The 16,155-nt window shown below is 37.1% G+C and overlaps 2 protein-coding genes across 2 annotated transcripts in view; one reads left to right on the forward strand and one right to left on the reverse strand.

Moving 5' to 3' along the window:
* The window catches only part of LOC139143758 (puromycin-sensitive aminopeptidase-like), a 539,468-nt gene that overhangs the window by 370,762 nt on the left and 152,551 nt on the right, over positions 1-16,155 (forward strand). The window lies entirely within an intron of this gene.
* LOC139143750 (inversin-like) overlaps positions 1-16,155 on the reverse strand; it is a 35,565-nt gene that overhangs the window by 16,528 nt on the left and 2,882 nt on the right. Inside the window, exons 2-13 of the mRNA XM_070714292.1 lie at positions 14,113-14,302; positions 13,361-13,527; positions 12,001-12,174; positions 11,310-11,375; positions 10,645-10,749; positions 8,236-8,334; positions 7,495-7,677; positions 6,762-6,927; positions 4,756-4,811; positions 4,341-4,440; positions 3,781-3,832; positions 2,786-2,963 (exon numbers count right to left, since the gene is read on the reverse strand). Of these exons, the coding sequence (XP_070570393.1) occupies positions 2,786-2,963; positions 3,781-3,832; positions 4,341-4,440; positions 4,756-4,811; positions 6,762-6,927; positions 7,495-7,677; positions 8,236-8,334; positions 10,645-10,749; positions 11,310-11,375; positions 12,001-12,174; positions 13,361-13,527; positions 14,113-14,302 (1,536 nt within the window). The remainder of the gene's footprint in view (positions 1-2,785; positions 2,964-3,780; positions 3,833-4,340; positions 4,441-4,755; positions 4,812-6,761; positions 6,928-7,494; positions 7,678-8,235; positions 8,335-10,644; positions 10,750-11,309; positions 11,376-12,000; positions 12,175-13,360; positions 13,528-14,112; positions 14,303-16,155) is intronic.

Consider the following 16,155-nt stretch of genomic DNA (forward strand, 5'->3'; position numbering starts at 1 on the left):
TACCAAAATTTGCACTGTGACCCCTGATTTTATACTTTACTTGGTAAGAGAATGGTTTAAAGTTTCATTGTGGACAGTTTGAGCAAAAGTTTAACTCTTTCACTTTCGAGGCGCATACTACCTTAAGATGGCTTATAGTGTAAACAGTAAAAGTGAACTATACACTGCATGAATCATGTTGACAAAACAGAAAATTTAGGCTTTGTCTACAGCTGCTATTTTCCTGACAAGAAAGTATAATAATTCATTGTCATACTTTGAAAGGAAATATCAATTATCGTTTGTAATATTTGACATCACTTTCAAATACTTAACTACATATTGTACTGCAATGGTATAATTATTGCTGTTGTAAAAGACACTTTAATTTTATTCTGTTGTTTTATCTTCAGAAAGTGTTTTCACAGGCTGTTGATCTGCTATCATTGCAGTTCTTGATGAAATTTATAGCGGTTTCCTTTCAGTCAATATTTAGTCAATGCCATTTTTTGTTAAGTTTAAATAAAGGTAACTGGACAGCGAGAATTTAACCCCTTGACTACCAAGGCCAATGTATTCCTATATACCAGGCCCCTTATGTAAATATTGATAAAATCTTGGGTGTGGTCATTGCATGAACACTGCTTAGAGTAAAAATTAAGTAAGTACCAATAAACCATATATTTTCTGAATCAGCATGAAATTTCCCACTTTTTCATACTTAAGTTTTGTATTTCCAGGTCACGTGACTGATCACATGACACATCATGTGACCAGAGTTGGCAAAAAATATGAATATTTGAAGCATCAGGACGTGTTTTGAATCCATAAAATGACGCAAATTTGAATACAGTTCAATTTTCATGGCATTGTCTTTACATATATGTAATAATAACTACCCTTTACTTTATTTATAGATGTACCAATTTAAGATTTTTCTCACAAAAGGCAGAGTAAATGGACCACAAAAATCAGCATCTGACATGATTCTGTACTTGAAAATCAACACATTTTATATTTGTAAACACCTGCTTTATGATTCCCTTGCAGAAACATGCATCTAAAATGGTTATGATTTATCAAAAAATAATTCACAATATTTAAAAATACATTTTAGGGAACAACATATCACATGACCGAACACATGACCAGTCATGTGACCAGTCATATTGATAATATGGCTGCTATAAAGTGTCACTGGCTTATTGTAAAAAATTGGATTTTCTCTAGTTTCATTCACGATATTGCTGTTAATAGAACATATTTACATATAAATCATTTGTTTTCAATAAATAAACATTTCATTTCATTAAAAAAAAAACCATAAACATCTTCGCGATCGTCCGTACTTCTGAAAACTGTAAACAATCAGCACGACGCTTCTGTGATCAGCCTGACCTTTCAGGGTCGAGGTCATGGGTCACGACATTTGCTTCCGGATTTTGGCCATACTCGGACGTACGGGGGCGCAATCACATTGAGGCCAGATCGGAATACATCAATCTTAGTCGCGCTGCGTGCCGATGCCGAAATTACGGGATTTTTAGAGACAAAAACGAAGCAAATATGCGTAATTTACTGTGCCGGATATTTCTGGCACTCAAGGTATATGGTAATTCAATATGGCGCCGGATATATCCGGCGTTATAGGTAGTCAAGGGGTTAAGCTTCACCATAGTATATCTCTCAAGTAGTATTTTTCAGTTTCCTGTGATCATATTTCAAAATAAACAACAGTGTGGGTTTGTTGGAATGTTGCAAAAGTCAATGATTTTGAAAATTTACGAGTGCTGACAGACAAACTCCATGCCTATGCCACACCAAGCTCAACATGTTTGGTATTCCTGAGAAACAGACACAACAAAGTCTGTGTGTACTGTGAAAGCGGCGCTTGACACAGTCTACATTTCTGCTTGACAAACTTCACATATGTGATACAATTTCGAACAAAAAAACGTTTGATTTTTTTGAAACCTGCAAGACAAGTTGTGTTAGCGCACCATAACTTCAACACTTTACATTGTCAGAGCTCCATCAGGCAAATTCAATGGTGCTTGTTTCAGAATGCTAGGTAAACAGAATTTAAGAAAACTCATCTTTCATTCAACACACTGATTTGTTTGTTGTCAATATGTCTAATCAAATACGTCCTGTGGAAGTGCACCTCACAGCCTACTTATTGTGTGATTTCTGTGTACATGAATGTGACCTTGAAAGGCGTTCATTTCGCACAGACAAAAGGGAGTTTATGCAAGCCTATTGAGATGTGGACAAACATGATGAGTTCCCTGAACTGGTTGAGTTGTTATAGTGGGGCCACAGATAATGCAGGCAGCCTATATCTGATAAGTGTATGCTCATTTGTAGGAACACATCACGTACACAGTACATTCAGCTGAGAATCAAAAATATCAAAAAACAAACTATATATAGTTTCATTTTCAATTCTAATGTACCTTCAAACTATTGACTTCTTTCCTAATAACATTGATCATCATGGTTGTTTTACTCAGAAAGCGAATCCTTAAGCACTGATCTTGTTTAATTTTGGCAAAAGAAAGCCATAAATGCAGGATTTTTCCATATATGATTTTTCCTTGTGAAAAAACAGAAACCTGGCTTTTTGAATGAAACTTCTCCAAAAGACAAAAAAATATTCAAAACATTGCCTCTAGAGGGCGCTAGTCCCACCCTCCGAACATGTCCGGTGCATCTGCCGGTGTACATTAACTGGAAAGTACAAAAAATTAATTTCCCTGTACAGAAAATCCTCCATATGGCTGACATCTTTATCAAATCAACTAACCTCATGATCTTGTAGGTTTGGGTTGGCTCCATTCTCCATCAATAGTGACATACAATTGATGTAGCCACCATACGCCGCACACTGTAGTGGTGTCCTGCCAACGTGATCACGGACATCCACACTGATACCATTCCTCATGAGGGTTTCACAGATCACTGCATGTCCACCAAGGGCAGCCCTAAACATTAGAAAACAGTTATAATTAATCTAAACACAGATATATGTGAACAGCGACATATACTCAGGAACTGTACATCCACACATAAAAATCTGTACAAATCGGTAAATGTGATTGGTTAAAATCAGCAGGGTAGATATTATTTCATGATTTATAAATTACAAGTATTAGTTAAGTACAAATATCATGACATTCTTCACAAATTTGAAGTGCTCACACACTACTTGTAACTGTCTATACTTTTATAATTGAAATTTACCACATCCCTGACTGTGTATACCGGGTAGATGAAAGGATGCAAAGAATGTAACTATGTAGACGTATAGAGATCCATTGAGATCAACTTTGTTGGCAACCAGATGCTTAAGGCACAATGATACTCACTTATGCAAAGTATATCAATGAGTAATGTTTCAGCGTACAGACCCATTATCAGGGGGAGAATATTCAAGTACGTCAGATTATGCATCATATATAGTTGGCACACATGGAGAACACTTGGCCCCATAACCCTTTATGATTGAAATCACTGCTTCTATGGAGGAGTCTCTGATGTGGAATGTGTACAAAAATACCCAATGCGATAATACGGAGTTGTACAACAGTTTAGTAGTGTGGACCCACTGTTCTTCAGTCTTGCCTGTTTGTCAGATTGGCAGAATTTCTACACATCAGTGAATACACATGAAAGCATACCAATGGATCCCTGGACAGAACTCGGGCTTCACATTGTTGGCATATTTATGGATAAACTGCCAAATATTCAATGATCGATGTCTGTAATGTACAGTATTTGTCAAATGGTTTTTGTACTCACCAGTGTAAGGGTGACCTGCCATCCTGGTCAACTATGTTTACTTTGGCACCACCTGTGATAATGTAAAGAAAATCATCTATATTGTGGAAGGGTAAATTAACAACCTTCATACAACATTACTTAGCAGCTTCATTAGCATACTGCAATGGCAAATCCAACTGATATACCTTTAAAAGAACAGATGCAATCGCGCTGATTGCGATTATAGGCTTGATACTCAATACAAGTGAGATTTCACGGCTGATGACAGAAATTCAGACAAATTTGTGGTTGTATCCTTCAGCATGTAAGTTTTATAGTTTCACTCAGAACATCGGAGGTATCAAAGTACGAATTTCACAATTCATGTAACAGTAATTTTTGAAAGCCTAATCAAAATTTTCATACAAATATTTATTTTTGCATATTAATGACGAAACTCTGACATAAACATGAATCAGCCCTATTAGCTAATCCCTGATACTTGCATGGTACTGTCTCAGTGTACATTATTGACCCCTTTTACAAATACAGAAATTGAGGCAAGGATTTGTTAATTTTTGTCACCTTGCATTTCTTACCTTTCATAAGAGTTTTGACAACTTCCAGATGTCCCATCTCACATGCTCTGAATAGCGGAGTGTGTTTCATCATGTCTTCTGCATTGACTTGTGCATTGTGCTGGAAAAATATACGCAAATCAATATCTACAAAAGCTACAGATTCTTTCTTTTGCCCCACCCCCTCCACTTTCACAATGTTAAATAAAAAATTATACCCGTGTTTTTGCTGCACCAATAAAAGAATGACATTAAAACTATCTAGCATCTTGTTTTGCATTATTTCTTCAAGTTATTGCATAAATAAATTACTCCCTACTACATATTGTGAATAAGACAACAAACAAACAAGCAGACATGTCTGGATCAAGTTGTTTTAAAAACCAAGGAATTGGAAATGAGTTTTTGTCAAACAAAGTGTTTTGTGCATGCATACCTCCATAAGGATCTCCACTGACTTTGCATGGCCAGAGAGGGCAGCTGCATGTAGAGCTACAGGAATAAAAACAAATATAAAGTGGTTATCTCACTGAATCAAAGAACATTTAATTCAGGCTCTCATGCTACAAACCTTTCTCTGATACAACTCTAGTCTAACCCAGGTTTTCTTACATATATGTTCATCTGGAACTTTGAAAATACATTATTAATTAACAGCACCCGGGCAGTAATTTGGGCAGACTGGCCTCACTGTGAGCATATGTGCTTTGTGCTAGATCTCATGGACTGGTCCATTGGTGCTAACTCTATTGATTATAAATATTCATGAGGTATTTATGATATCACAACCAGGCCTAAAAAAGCTGTATCGCAATGGTGTTTTAGTGTACTTTACCAACATAAGTTCATCAGTGAACCATTGCACCTTTCTATCATGAATAATTAATCAAGTTAATCCAATATAGCTCATGAAAGCAACAGGGGCGGACACTGTGACCTCTGTAATGCCATTGTGTTCTAATCATTTGCACACATCGTTGAAGAACAAGTCATCGTTGATGACACAGTCCCCACTTGTTAATGGGTACTTTGATTACAGGTCCTCAGAGAGGATAAAGTCCTCTTCATTAGGTCTGTGATAAAAATACTTTTGAATAAAATTGCTTGATACATGTCTGAGTTGTAGTTCAGGACATGAAAAAATCGTAATAAAATGGCCACACGGTGGCCGTATTGGATCGTATCACAATTAACAAATAAATGTGCATATGTATGACATAGGTCAATATCCTTGTAGCAAATTTGATTAAAATTGGTTGAGATATGCCTGAGCTATGGCTTGTACATGAAAAAATCATAACAAAATGGCCGCACAGCAGCCACATTGGATCGTATCACAAAACAAATTAATGTACATATGTATGACATTGGTCAATCTCCTTGTACCAACTTTGAATAAATTCGCTTGATACATGTCTGAGTTATGGTTCTGGATATGAAAAAATGTAATAAAATGGCCACACGGCGGCCATATTGGATCGTATCACAAAAAAAATAAATGTGCATGTGCATGACACAGGTCAATGTCCTTTTACCAAGTTTGAATAAAATCAGTTGAGTTATGCCTGAGTTATGGCTCTGTACATGAAAAAATCGTAACAAAATGGCCGCACAGCGACCATATTGGATCGTATCACAAAACAAATTGATATGTATAGCTATGACATTGGTCAATGTCCTTGTACCAACTTTGAATAAAATCTGTTGAAACGTGCCTGAGTAATGGCTCTGTACATGAAAAAATCGTAACAAAATGACCGCACGGCGGCCATATTGGATCGTATCACAAAAAAAATTGATGTGTATAGTTATGACATTGGTCAATGTCCTTGTACCAAGTTTGAATAAAATCTGTTGAAACATGCCTGAGTAATGGCTCTGTACATGAAAAAATCGTAACAAAATGGCCGCACGGCGGCCATACTGGATCGTATCACAAAAAAAATTGACGTGCATATCTATGACATTGGTCAATGTCCTTGTACCAATTTTGAATAAAATCAGTTGAAACATGCCTGAGTTATGGCTCTGTACATGAAAAAATCGTAATAAAATGGCCGCCTGGCAGCCATATTGGATCGTATCACAAAACAAATCGACGTGCATCTGTATGACATATGAAGTAATCCTTGTACCAAGTTTGAATGAAATCGCTTCAGGCATCTCTGAGATATCTGCGTGAACGGACGGACGCACGCACGCACGCACGCACGGACGCACGGACGCACACACGCACGCACGGACATGACCAAACCTATAAGTCCCCCCGGACGGTGTCCGTGGGACTAAAAATTTGGGACCTTGGTGCAAATTAGACAACACTGTTGTTTTGTAATCACATCCATCAAATGTTGCCCACACCCTAAGTCATACATCTGAAAACCACCGATTGGGTGACACACTCACTACACAATTTTCAACATTTCATTGACCTCTACTGACCTGTGCCACCAGTCTTATCAGTAGCGTTGATATCAGGGTATCTTTTCAGTATGGTTCTGATGACATCATCAGCTCCTTTCCCAGCAGCCCACATGAGGGCAGTCCTGCCTTCCAAGTCTGGCTCATCAGTCACGTTGTCTCTTGAGAGAAATGCATCCACAGTTTCCTGGAAACAAATAATCATACCAAAAGTTATGGACTTACAAGAGAATCACTACACACTTCAAATGCAGGAAAAGATTTCTCTATTTGCACTTTCTTTTTGGACATATTTTGCAATTCTCAATTTGTCAGTCTTCTAAAATACATGAATCTCTTTTGACAATTATCAACATCTTGAGAAATGTCAGCAGGACATTCACAGAAAAGACAAGATCATTCAAAATTGACTTTCAGCAAACATGACATAACTGACATGGGGCAGACTCATTTGGAGAATAATACCTAGCGCCCTCAAGACACTTTGACAAACATCCTTTGTTTTGTTCCAAAATTTCAAACTTTGGTACAAAATTTCTTCAGTGGCTCATAGACCCTCGAGAAAAACTTTTCTCAAGGGTCTATGCTGGCTCTCAACCATTATATGATACTATCAAAAATCCACTGAATATTGAAAATGTTGACAGTCATCATTTAAGCAGCGGATTTCACTTTTAAGCAGAATGCCTATTTCATTATTTTCTTTGATATCATGAAATAATTGCCATAACAGATGAACAAATTAGAAACTTACGGCAAAGTTATTTTGAGCTGCATAGTGCATGGGTGTGGCACCATTGGAGTCTGTACTGGCATAATCTGCTTTGCTATTCAACAGTAACTGTACTATTTTAGTGTGTCCTAGCACTGCCGCCCAGTGAAGGGGAGTACGGAACATGTTATCTAGAGCTGTCACATTGCATTTGTCAAGAGATGTCTGAAAACAAATCAGATTGTGAAACAGAAAGTTAGAACTAACAGGCAAAGTTTGAAATAATCATCATACTACATTAAATGATTTGAAAAGCTTCACTGTGGCGTTGTTTTTTTCGATATGAGATCTGCCACAGGAAGATCTCTGAAATACTGAACACAACTTTGGTCTGAAGTCTACACACCACCACACATACAGAAATATTAAAACACAAAAACTTCCACAGCAGTGTGCATAATCTGTCACTGTTTTTTCCATTGTCGTTCAGCAAGACACTTTTGTGACAATGCCATATTATTGTACTGCAGTCACTTTTACTTCCAGCAAAATTTTAGTTCTTTCATAAGCACTATAATTTTAAAACCAGTGTGGTATATGCCATGTAATTTGTTTTTATGTTGACTTTTTGCAATAAACTATGATTTACATTCAAGTCATTCTATTGTTTCAAATGAGACATGGGTGCCCTTAGTCATGAAAATATCAAATGTTTACACTTTTTCACGTTCTGGATTCTGGATGTAAATTTGTCATGGTGACTAGTGCCGCTGAAACACTTACCAATGCATCAACAATGGGTTCATTCCCGTCGGCAACTGCTAAATGTAAAGCTGTCCTGCCTTCATAATCCTGCCAGTTGATAACACTTGGTGCCGATTCCTTTAGTACAAATCACACACAGAGATGGCGATCAGAAGGGCCGTTCACATTAGCCAAAAAGACTAGGCCCTGTCCTAGCCAGGTTCGTGGCCGACCAAAAAAACAGGTGTGAACGGTTCTGGCCGGCCACTGTCCAGACAATTTCTGTCCTAGTCGAGAGGGGTGGTTTGTGGCCGACCCAGGTCTCTGGCCGAGCAGTAAACAGCGTATGTGAACGCGTTTTGTCCGACTCAGGTCCCAATTGACGCCCTCTGTAGTTGACATGCAGTGTAGTCTTTGACCTATTTGACGATTCAGTATCATTTTAGACATGGCGAGTCGAGGCGTCAACTGGGCTACGGAAGAAATCAAGTGTCTTTTAGGCATTTGGAACGAAGATATGGTGAAAAATCTGATGGACGGCACGTCAAGGGATCGAATCGCCTACAATATCATCTCACAGCGTTTGTCAGAGCATGGGTTTCCTCTGCCTCGATCGGCACACTGTCCATGTAGCCGACAATGAGATGCAAATGATATGCAGTAAAGGTCTCCTCGACTAACTTTCAGCTGGTTGCTCACTTTCTACCATTTTTTAAGTATTTTATACAAAGGCACAGACTTATTCTACATTCAACTTAAAACTGATAGTGATTTTGTAGCTCATTCTTTACTATTTTTCATAGTTTTTGGTAGCCGGTAACAGACACTTCGTGTTTGTGTCGGCTACATGGACGATCCTGCCGTTTGTGATCGTAGCCCAGCCCAGATCAATGCAAACGTAAGATGAAACATTTGAAGTCCGAATTCAAAAAAGTTTCTGATAATAATAGGACAAGCGGTCGGGGAAGAAAGACCTGTATGTTTTACGAAGAACTTAGCCAGATTATGGGCAGCAGACCTGCAGTAAATCCCGCTGCAGGCTCGGTTGTGGACAGTTGCAGTTTAGGCGAAGAATTGCAAATGATCTAGGCTAGGACAGCGTTGAACGTAATGTGAACGCCAACAAAAGATTAGCTTATCTTCATACATTCTGCCGGATTAGTTCTGGCCGGCCCTGGGCCTAGATGTGAACCCCATAAGAGTCTCCATTGTTGATCAAGAAATAATTTACCTACATAGTGTACATGCAGTTTGTGCTGCTTGTCCTTGTTACAGTAAATTAGAATTATACTGAACTATCAAGAGGGGAAAAAATATTTATAATCTAAATGGTTTTCAACACAACAGATTACTGGTAGAGAGATCTTTCAAAAGACTGTATGGTATGAGCTCTCATTCTTGTGTTGGGGTTGAGTTAGATATAGTATCTACCCTGAGGCAAGCCTTTCCACATATTAATACATTTATTATTTGTGCACAGTAATCAGCACTCACTATCTTGTCGATAATTACAAAATGTACACATTGCTGGTTTCTAGCAAGCAGTGTGATTGCACTCAGACTATTTACATGGCTTTCTGACCTTTCAATGGACTAAAATGGTCACTACAGTCTAGACATGTTAGATTTTTACCAGCTTTATTGACCTACTTCTGCTCTTTGACCCTGACACACCCACACTTACCTATTTACAGAGACACTCATAATTGGGCTAATAGCAATTGTAGGTACATGTACATTACTAAAAATAACAGGGCGTGTGTGATGTTGGTTGCTACTGATATGATTTCAATCAAATTTTGTCTTTTTTATGACAATTTCTACAGCTGCAGGTCACTGATGGAGCCCATAATTGTGATATTTATGACTTTCATCAAAACATCACTGCTACAATGTAACCATTTTTGTATTCTTATTGTCGTATTTCTTTAAAAACTTCCAATAAATATTATAGTCTTGTACATTTAATGATGGTGTTGCCAAGTCATTATACATGTGCTCTTAAAAGTTATTTACAGTAGATATTAATTTTAGTGACCTGATTAATTGGCATTTTTGATAACCTTGCTGGAAGCTTGAGGTTTTCAGTTGAAATTAAATTCCTTTACATCAGAAACAATAGTAAATGCTATTTTGCAATGTGCAGTGTAACAACATTTCTCTACGTCATGTGAAAATTATTCCCCTGGGTCTTCCTGGGGTGTGTAACAAAAAGTCCTGATCACATGTTTAGGGTTGTGTCTATGCGCTACTGATTATACTTCTATTCTATATCCGACTCTTTCTAGCCTGTTTGTTTTCAAGATCTTGTGTTTTTATCAATGTTTACTAAGTTTCTTTCTTGTCATTGTTTTTTGCTGTTTTTCCACAGAGTCAGAATCTTTGATCACATTCTGTACAATGGGCACTTCACATGGAAAACGTTGATGAAATGAATGATTTTCTCACCAGTAAGAGTCTGACAGTGTTGACAGCAGAGCTGTCTTTACCAGCGGTTGCCGCCCAGTGTAGTGGTGTTTTGCCCTCATTGTCTGGTATGCCAATGTTGGAATCCTGATGAAGAATAAATCATTTTTGTATGATAATTATTTCATAAATCATAGCAGGTAAAACACATTAATCATAGCAGGTAAAACAATGTACCAGTTCTATCAGTCTAAATCATTGCACCACAGTGTGTGTGGAGAAGACTGACCATAGACAGTAGCCTCCCTCTATTGTCTATGGCCTGACCAAACCATGGTAATAGCAAAATAAGTCAGTTTAAGAACCGAAACCTGTTTTCACAATATGGAAATATTTTGAGTTTGATTAACTTTTTTGCAAAGTATTGGGAAAAATACCATCACTCAGGATAAGACTTTGGGTGCCATTTCAGGAAATCAAATCACATTCCTTGTAACTAAAATTAGTCCTGAACACAAAAGGCTGTCACAACTATTTTTCATGCACTGATAAACACAGACTGGTAGAAACATACCATGTACCAGCACAATAGAGAGATGGTGACTAGGTATGCATGAAAGTTGTTGATACCATGAAGGCTTTATCTCCGAAGGTTTTTCAAAACTTTAAAGTTATGATCGATGATCATATGAAATCTGCATACACACCTGTTTGATCAACATCCTCACTGCTTCATCATTTCCATAGGATGCACTCCAATGAAGAGCCGTCCTCTGAAAATACAGGAACAAATTTTTTAGTTGGTTATAGATACATCTCCATAATTACATTTCATAATTATTGAGGCAAAAATGGAAATTACAAAAGTCAGATTATTATGAGATACCAACTTTCTTATAAGAACGTGTTCAGTTAAATTCTTATAGCATTTATTTATTTATTGTTTATTTATTTATTTATTTATTTATTTATTTATTTGCTTATTTGAACTTTTATGGAGTGGCCAAATTACTGGTACAGTAATTTTCATCAGGGCTCATAAATGCATCTGAAAATAAAAGATTACAGGCAAAAGATGAAATAAATACCAAAGGCAAGTGTCTTTGGACATATTTTTTCAATTTACATTTGAATGTATAGTACTCAGGCGAGATAATAGTTTGATTTAAGAAGGTAATGAATTCCAACTTTGGCGACACGGAATTGAAAACTACGCTGTCCAACATTTAAAAAACATCTGAGTACAAAACAATCATGACAAGAAGTAGTGTCTTACACACCATATACACACACAGAGAAACAGATAACAGCATACGGCACAAAGATTGCATAGGCACCTGGGGGTGCTTGCTACAGCACATCAGTTGCAAAATAAGTTATACTCTCAACATGGCTTACCTTGGCATTGTCTTGTTCATCAACTTCTCCCAACTCCAGCTGTTTCATCAACAGTGCCAAGCATTTAGTATTTTTATGTCTGGTTGATAGATGTAAAGCTGTTTGACCTTCGTTGTCCTTTTCTTTGCAGTTTGCTCCTTTTGATATGAGTAGTTTCAGACATTTAAAATGACCCTGCAAGTAATTACACCACAACATTGTCACTTCATAATTTTTAAAATAACATAGAGAAAAATACAGCCCCTAGAGAATAAGCACTCTTATCTTTAAGGTAGTTCGCACCTTGAAAATGAAAATATTTATATTCTCTTCTGTTTACTCAAAAACAATACCATATTCCTTACACAGATCTTTCTTTAACCTTGAAAAAGAAATCTGTAGTTTTTGCACTTTCAATCAATTTTTCGTCTTGGGAGATTTTCTCTTACAGTAAAGTGATTCGTCACTTGTAAAGCATTGTTACAATTACTGACCACACTCTACCAGTTTATCATGGTGTGGTGAATTGTGAATATATAGAACTAATACAACACAGTCTTTTTTCAAGTGTTACGGTATACACAAAGGTTTGGACAGAACTCTGCAAAGATTATCAAGGCACTCGGTTTCCAAAAAATATCAACAAGCTCCAAAATTTTGACTTCAGCATTGCAAAACTTTATTGTTGATTTCTAGTTTCTATACAATAAGCTTTTGGAAAATATAGAACCCATAGGATTTGATGTCTAGTTAGTTGTTTACAGAAAATTCTTTCCTTGAGATTGTATGTTTCCCTGGTTACCAAGCAGTTGAATTATCATGGGTCAGAAAGGCAAGAACAACAAGCAATAGAAAGATAACAATAGGGGGATCCCTGTTGGAGTGTGATTTGAGTAGAAAATTTCTTTCAAAACAGAGCAACATATTTCCCTTGGTTGCAAAAATTTCAATGCAACTTTACAAACACTCATAATGGCTATCTAGCGATGGTTGTCATTGGCTGTCTAATCTAGGCTAGCTATTCTGAATGGAAGCTTTCACACAGTTAGGGGACACGCGCACAGCCTATCTATAGTCGAGGGACTGCATGGTACAACTTCCTAGACATCAACAGATGATCACAGTAAGCACATATGCAGGCTACCAGGGTTTGCCAAAAATGTCGCGTAGATTTTGATAATAATTGGCAGAGTTCTGGAGAAATCAAACTATTCATGACCTACCAGTATACTTTGAGTTCTGCAAAATTTGTGGAAGTTTATTTCCAACAAATATGTCTGACCAAACTGTACCATTAGTGTTTAACAAATTGTAATAAATTTGTGGCAGATTCAGAGGCACATTCATTTATGAACCACCACAGTCTAATAGAAATGTTTACCTTGTGAGCTGTCCAGTGTAGACTTGTTCTACCACCACTGTCCTTAGCATCTACTTTAGCTCCAGCTTTCAACAGAATCTCAGCACAATCAAGCCTGTCTGCTAGCACTGCAAACATCAACGGAGTCCTTCCAAATTGGTCATTGCCATCAATCAGCTTGGGGTTTGCTGAAAATCAGTGATGAAAAAAGAAGTCATGTAAATTACCTGATAACACAATGTCCTCATGTTAAATGCATCACTTACCATTATTAATTTGTTAATATTAAATTGTAAAATGAAAGTCATACACAGTTTACTGCCCAAACATTCTTCTAGACATCAGATTCTATAAATAGGACATCAAACTCCAGTGTTTCCTCCAGGATGGCATCAACAGGGGGATTTCAGCAGCTCATATGTTCTACTTGTATCTCTAAGGTGTGACTGGCACCAAATCATGGGGGGAATGTTCCCCTTGACAAATTATTAGGGAGTGCCAACATGTCAACAGAGGGCAAATCCCCCATCCCCCTCTCCAGATGAAACACTGAAACTCTGATGCTGAAGCTACTGCTAAGGCAAACCTAACCAAAAGACAAAAATTTTCTTTGATTCAAGTCTGACTATACAATCCCTCTAGCTCTACTCAAACATGAAGGGATTAGAGCACAGTAATGTACTAGTGTACAGAACTTATTTACAGTTCAAAGAGTGGATATTAAATTCAATCACTTTTCATGCAACTAATGTGGCAATATCACATGTACAAACCTGCAATTGCTTTTTGAAGAGCACTTTTGTCGCCATTGACGGCAGCGGCATGTATCTGTGTTGGTGGAGATGCTTCTCTCTTCAGAGATGAATCTGACCCGATGTTACCCTCACCACCTGCAGCAACTTCAAAACTTGGAATATTTTTACTCACTTCACGTGTTGCTATCTTCCTTTGTTCCTTTTTTGACTGAAAACAAAGAAACGATACATGAAGAATCATATGGTAGGGCATACTTCAAACTAAACACCAAGTTTCTTTCTTTCTTGGCCATTCTTGTCTCCCTACCATATACCTTAAACTCAACAGTCAAACTTACTTATTTCTAGGCAACCTTTCAAAGTTTTACTGAAATACAAAAGCACAGTAACTCATCATAACAAATTTTGAATTGATTTCGTATATAGATTGGATTGCAAAATGCTGAGCTACCATGAGAAATGACCAAGGATTGAAAAATGCTCTTGCACTGAACTTCATATAGAAAAAGTTACATTTCAGTGCAAAAGCTTCACTACATGTATGTAATTTGAAAGTGTAAACTGTTTCATGTGCCATGCAGTCATACAAATCCTTACATCCCCTCATTAACTGTGAATGGATTCAACTATAAGATAGTAACCAATGAGATTAAACCACAGTACAGCTGGTATGAGGGCAAGAGTTTGACTTTTGTAAGACTGCCACGCCTGTCTATGTGATTTTGAGTAATCTGCAAAAAGCCAAAATCACGTCACCTGTGTCAGATGTAAGTGTTTGTATAGTGTCAATGAAGGTGTTGAAAAAACCAATGTAAAGAATAAACACGATCTCTAGACCATAAATCAGCATAGAAACAAAATTTATGAAGGAACCAAACAAAGAATTGCGTTGTTCAGAACACAATAATCCTCATATTGCAGAGATAAGTGAACATCATAAAAGATTACTATGATGTAGAAAGGTTAATAGGCATCATAACTACTATACTACGATCCTTATGGTCACCGATGTTCCTTGCATTTTGACCTTCAATAAAAATCAATCATGGCTCACATGTTAATACTGGGTAACAAATGGTTGCCACCGTCTGATTTTTCATGAAAATGCTGATGTCCAATATTTCATGGAAGGAAAAGCTAAACATGAACAAGTACTCCATCTGTACCTTTTGAAAGTCTAAACTGTCGACAACGCCAGATATGTCGTGAATACCGTGAGAGGTAACCTGGTATCAGTGTGGTATTAGGATGCTTACAAGACTGTAGTGATGAAATCGTTATCCATAGTGATCTATGTTTTGAAATTTGCTTTGTCCTACCAACAACATGTGGATAAACACATTTATGAAGTAACACGGATATAGTGCTATGCTATTAACATGCAGTGACACCTTCACTAGGTAGGTATTCACGTTATGCAGCCTTTTAGGACAAATCACTTTCTCTATCTTCTTTATCTATATAAATTTTGTTTATTATTTTTGTCACGAAGAACAAACCTGCATTCTGTAAAGAAACAGAAGTCATAGGTCATGAATGGCGTCCCATTAGGAGTTGTAAATACTGTTCTATTCCACTTTCCATAGCTAGTTTATTGCATTTTAAGGCATCCAGCCCATACGCAAAGGAGTTACACGTCAAAAACTTTTTGTAATAATTATGCAATACACTACAACTACTTACTAATTTACTACCATAGCTACTTCAACATTCACACCATACTGCAACAATTACATCACACCCATTGAAGACAGACCCAACTCCGCAACTCGTAAAGTTTACAGGATAATATACCCAGGATGAGACACTGAATGTCAAATTTCAATTCACAAACATATTGTGTATGGCGTAAGATCAAGAAGTTGCAATGCCTATAATGGGAAAAATACAGCAATTTGAGTCTACTACGAAAAACAATTCCTTTCAACAAAGAATTCTGTCTAAAACAAACAAACATGTATTTTGGAAAGCTTAGATATTTGTCAATGCTGAGCTCTGCATATTGTGATCACCCTAGTGTACATACATGTGAATTTCTTGCTGAAATCTCGGTCATGAAAT

The sequence above is a fragment of the Ptychodera flava genome, chromosome 11 (genome assembly GCF_041260155.1).
Source record: "Ptychodera flava strain L36383 chromosome 11, AS_Pfla_20210202, whole genome shotgun sequence".
NCBI classification, from domain to species: domain Eukaryota; kingdom Metazoa; phylum Hemichordata; class Enteropneusta; family Ptychoderidae; genus Ptychodera; species Ptychodera flava.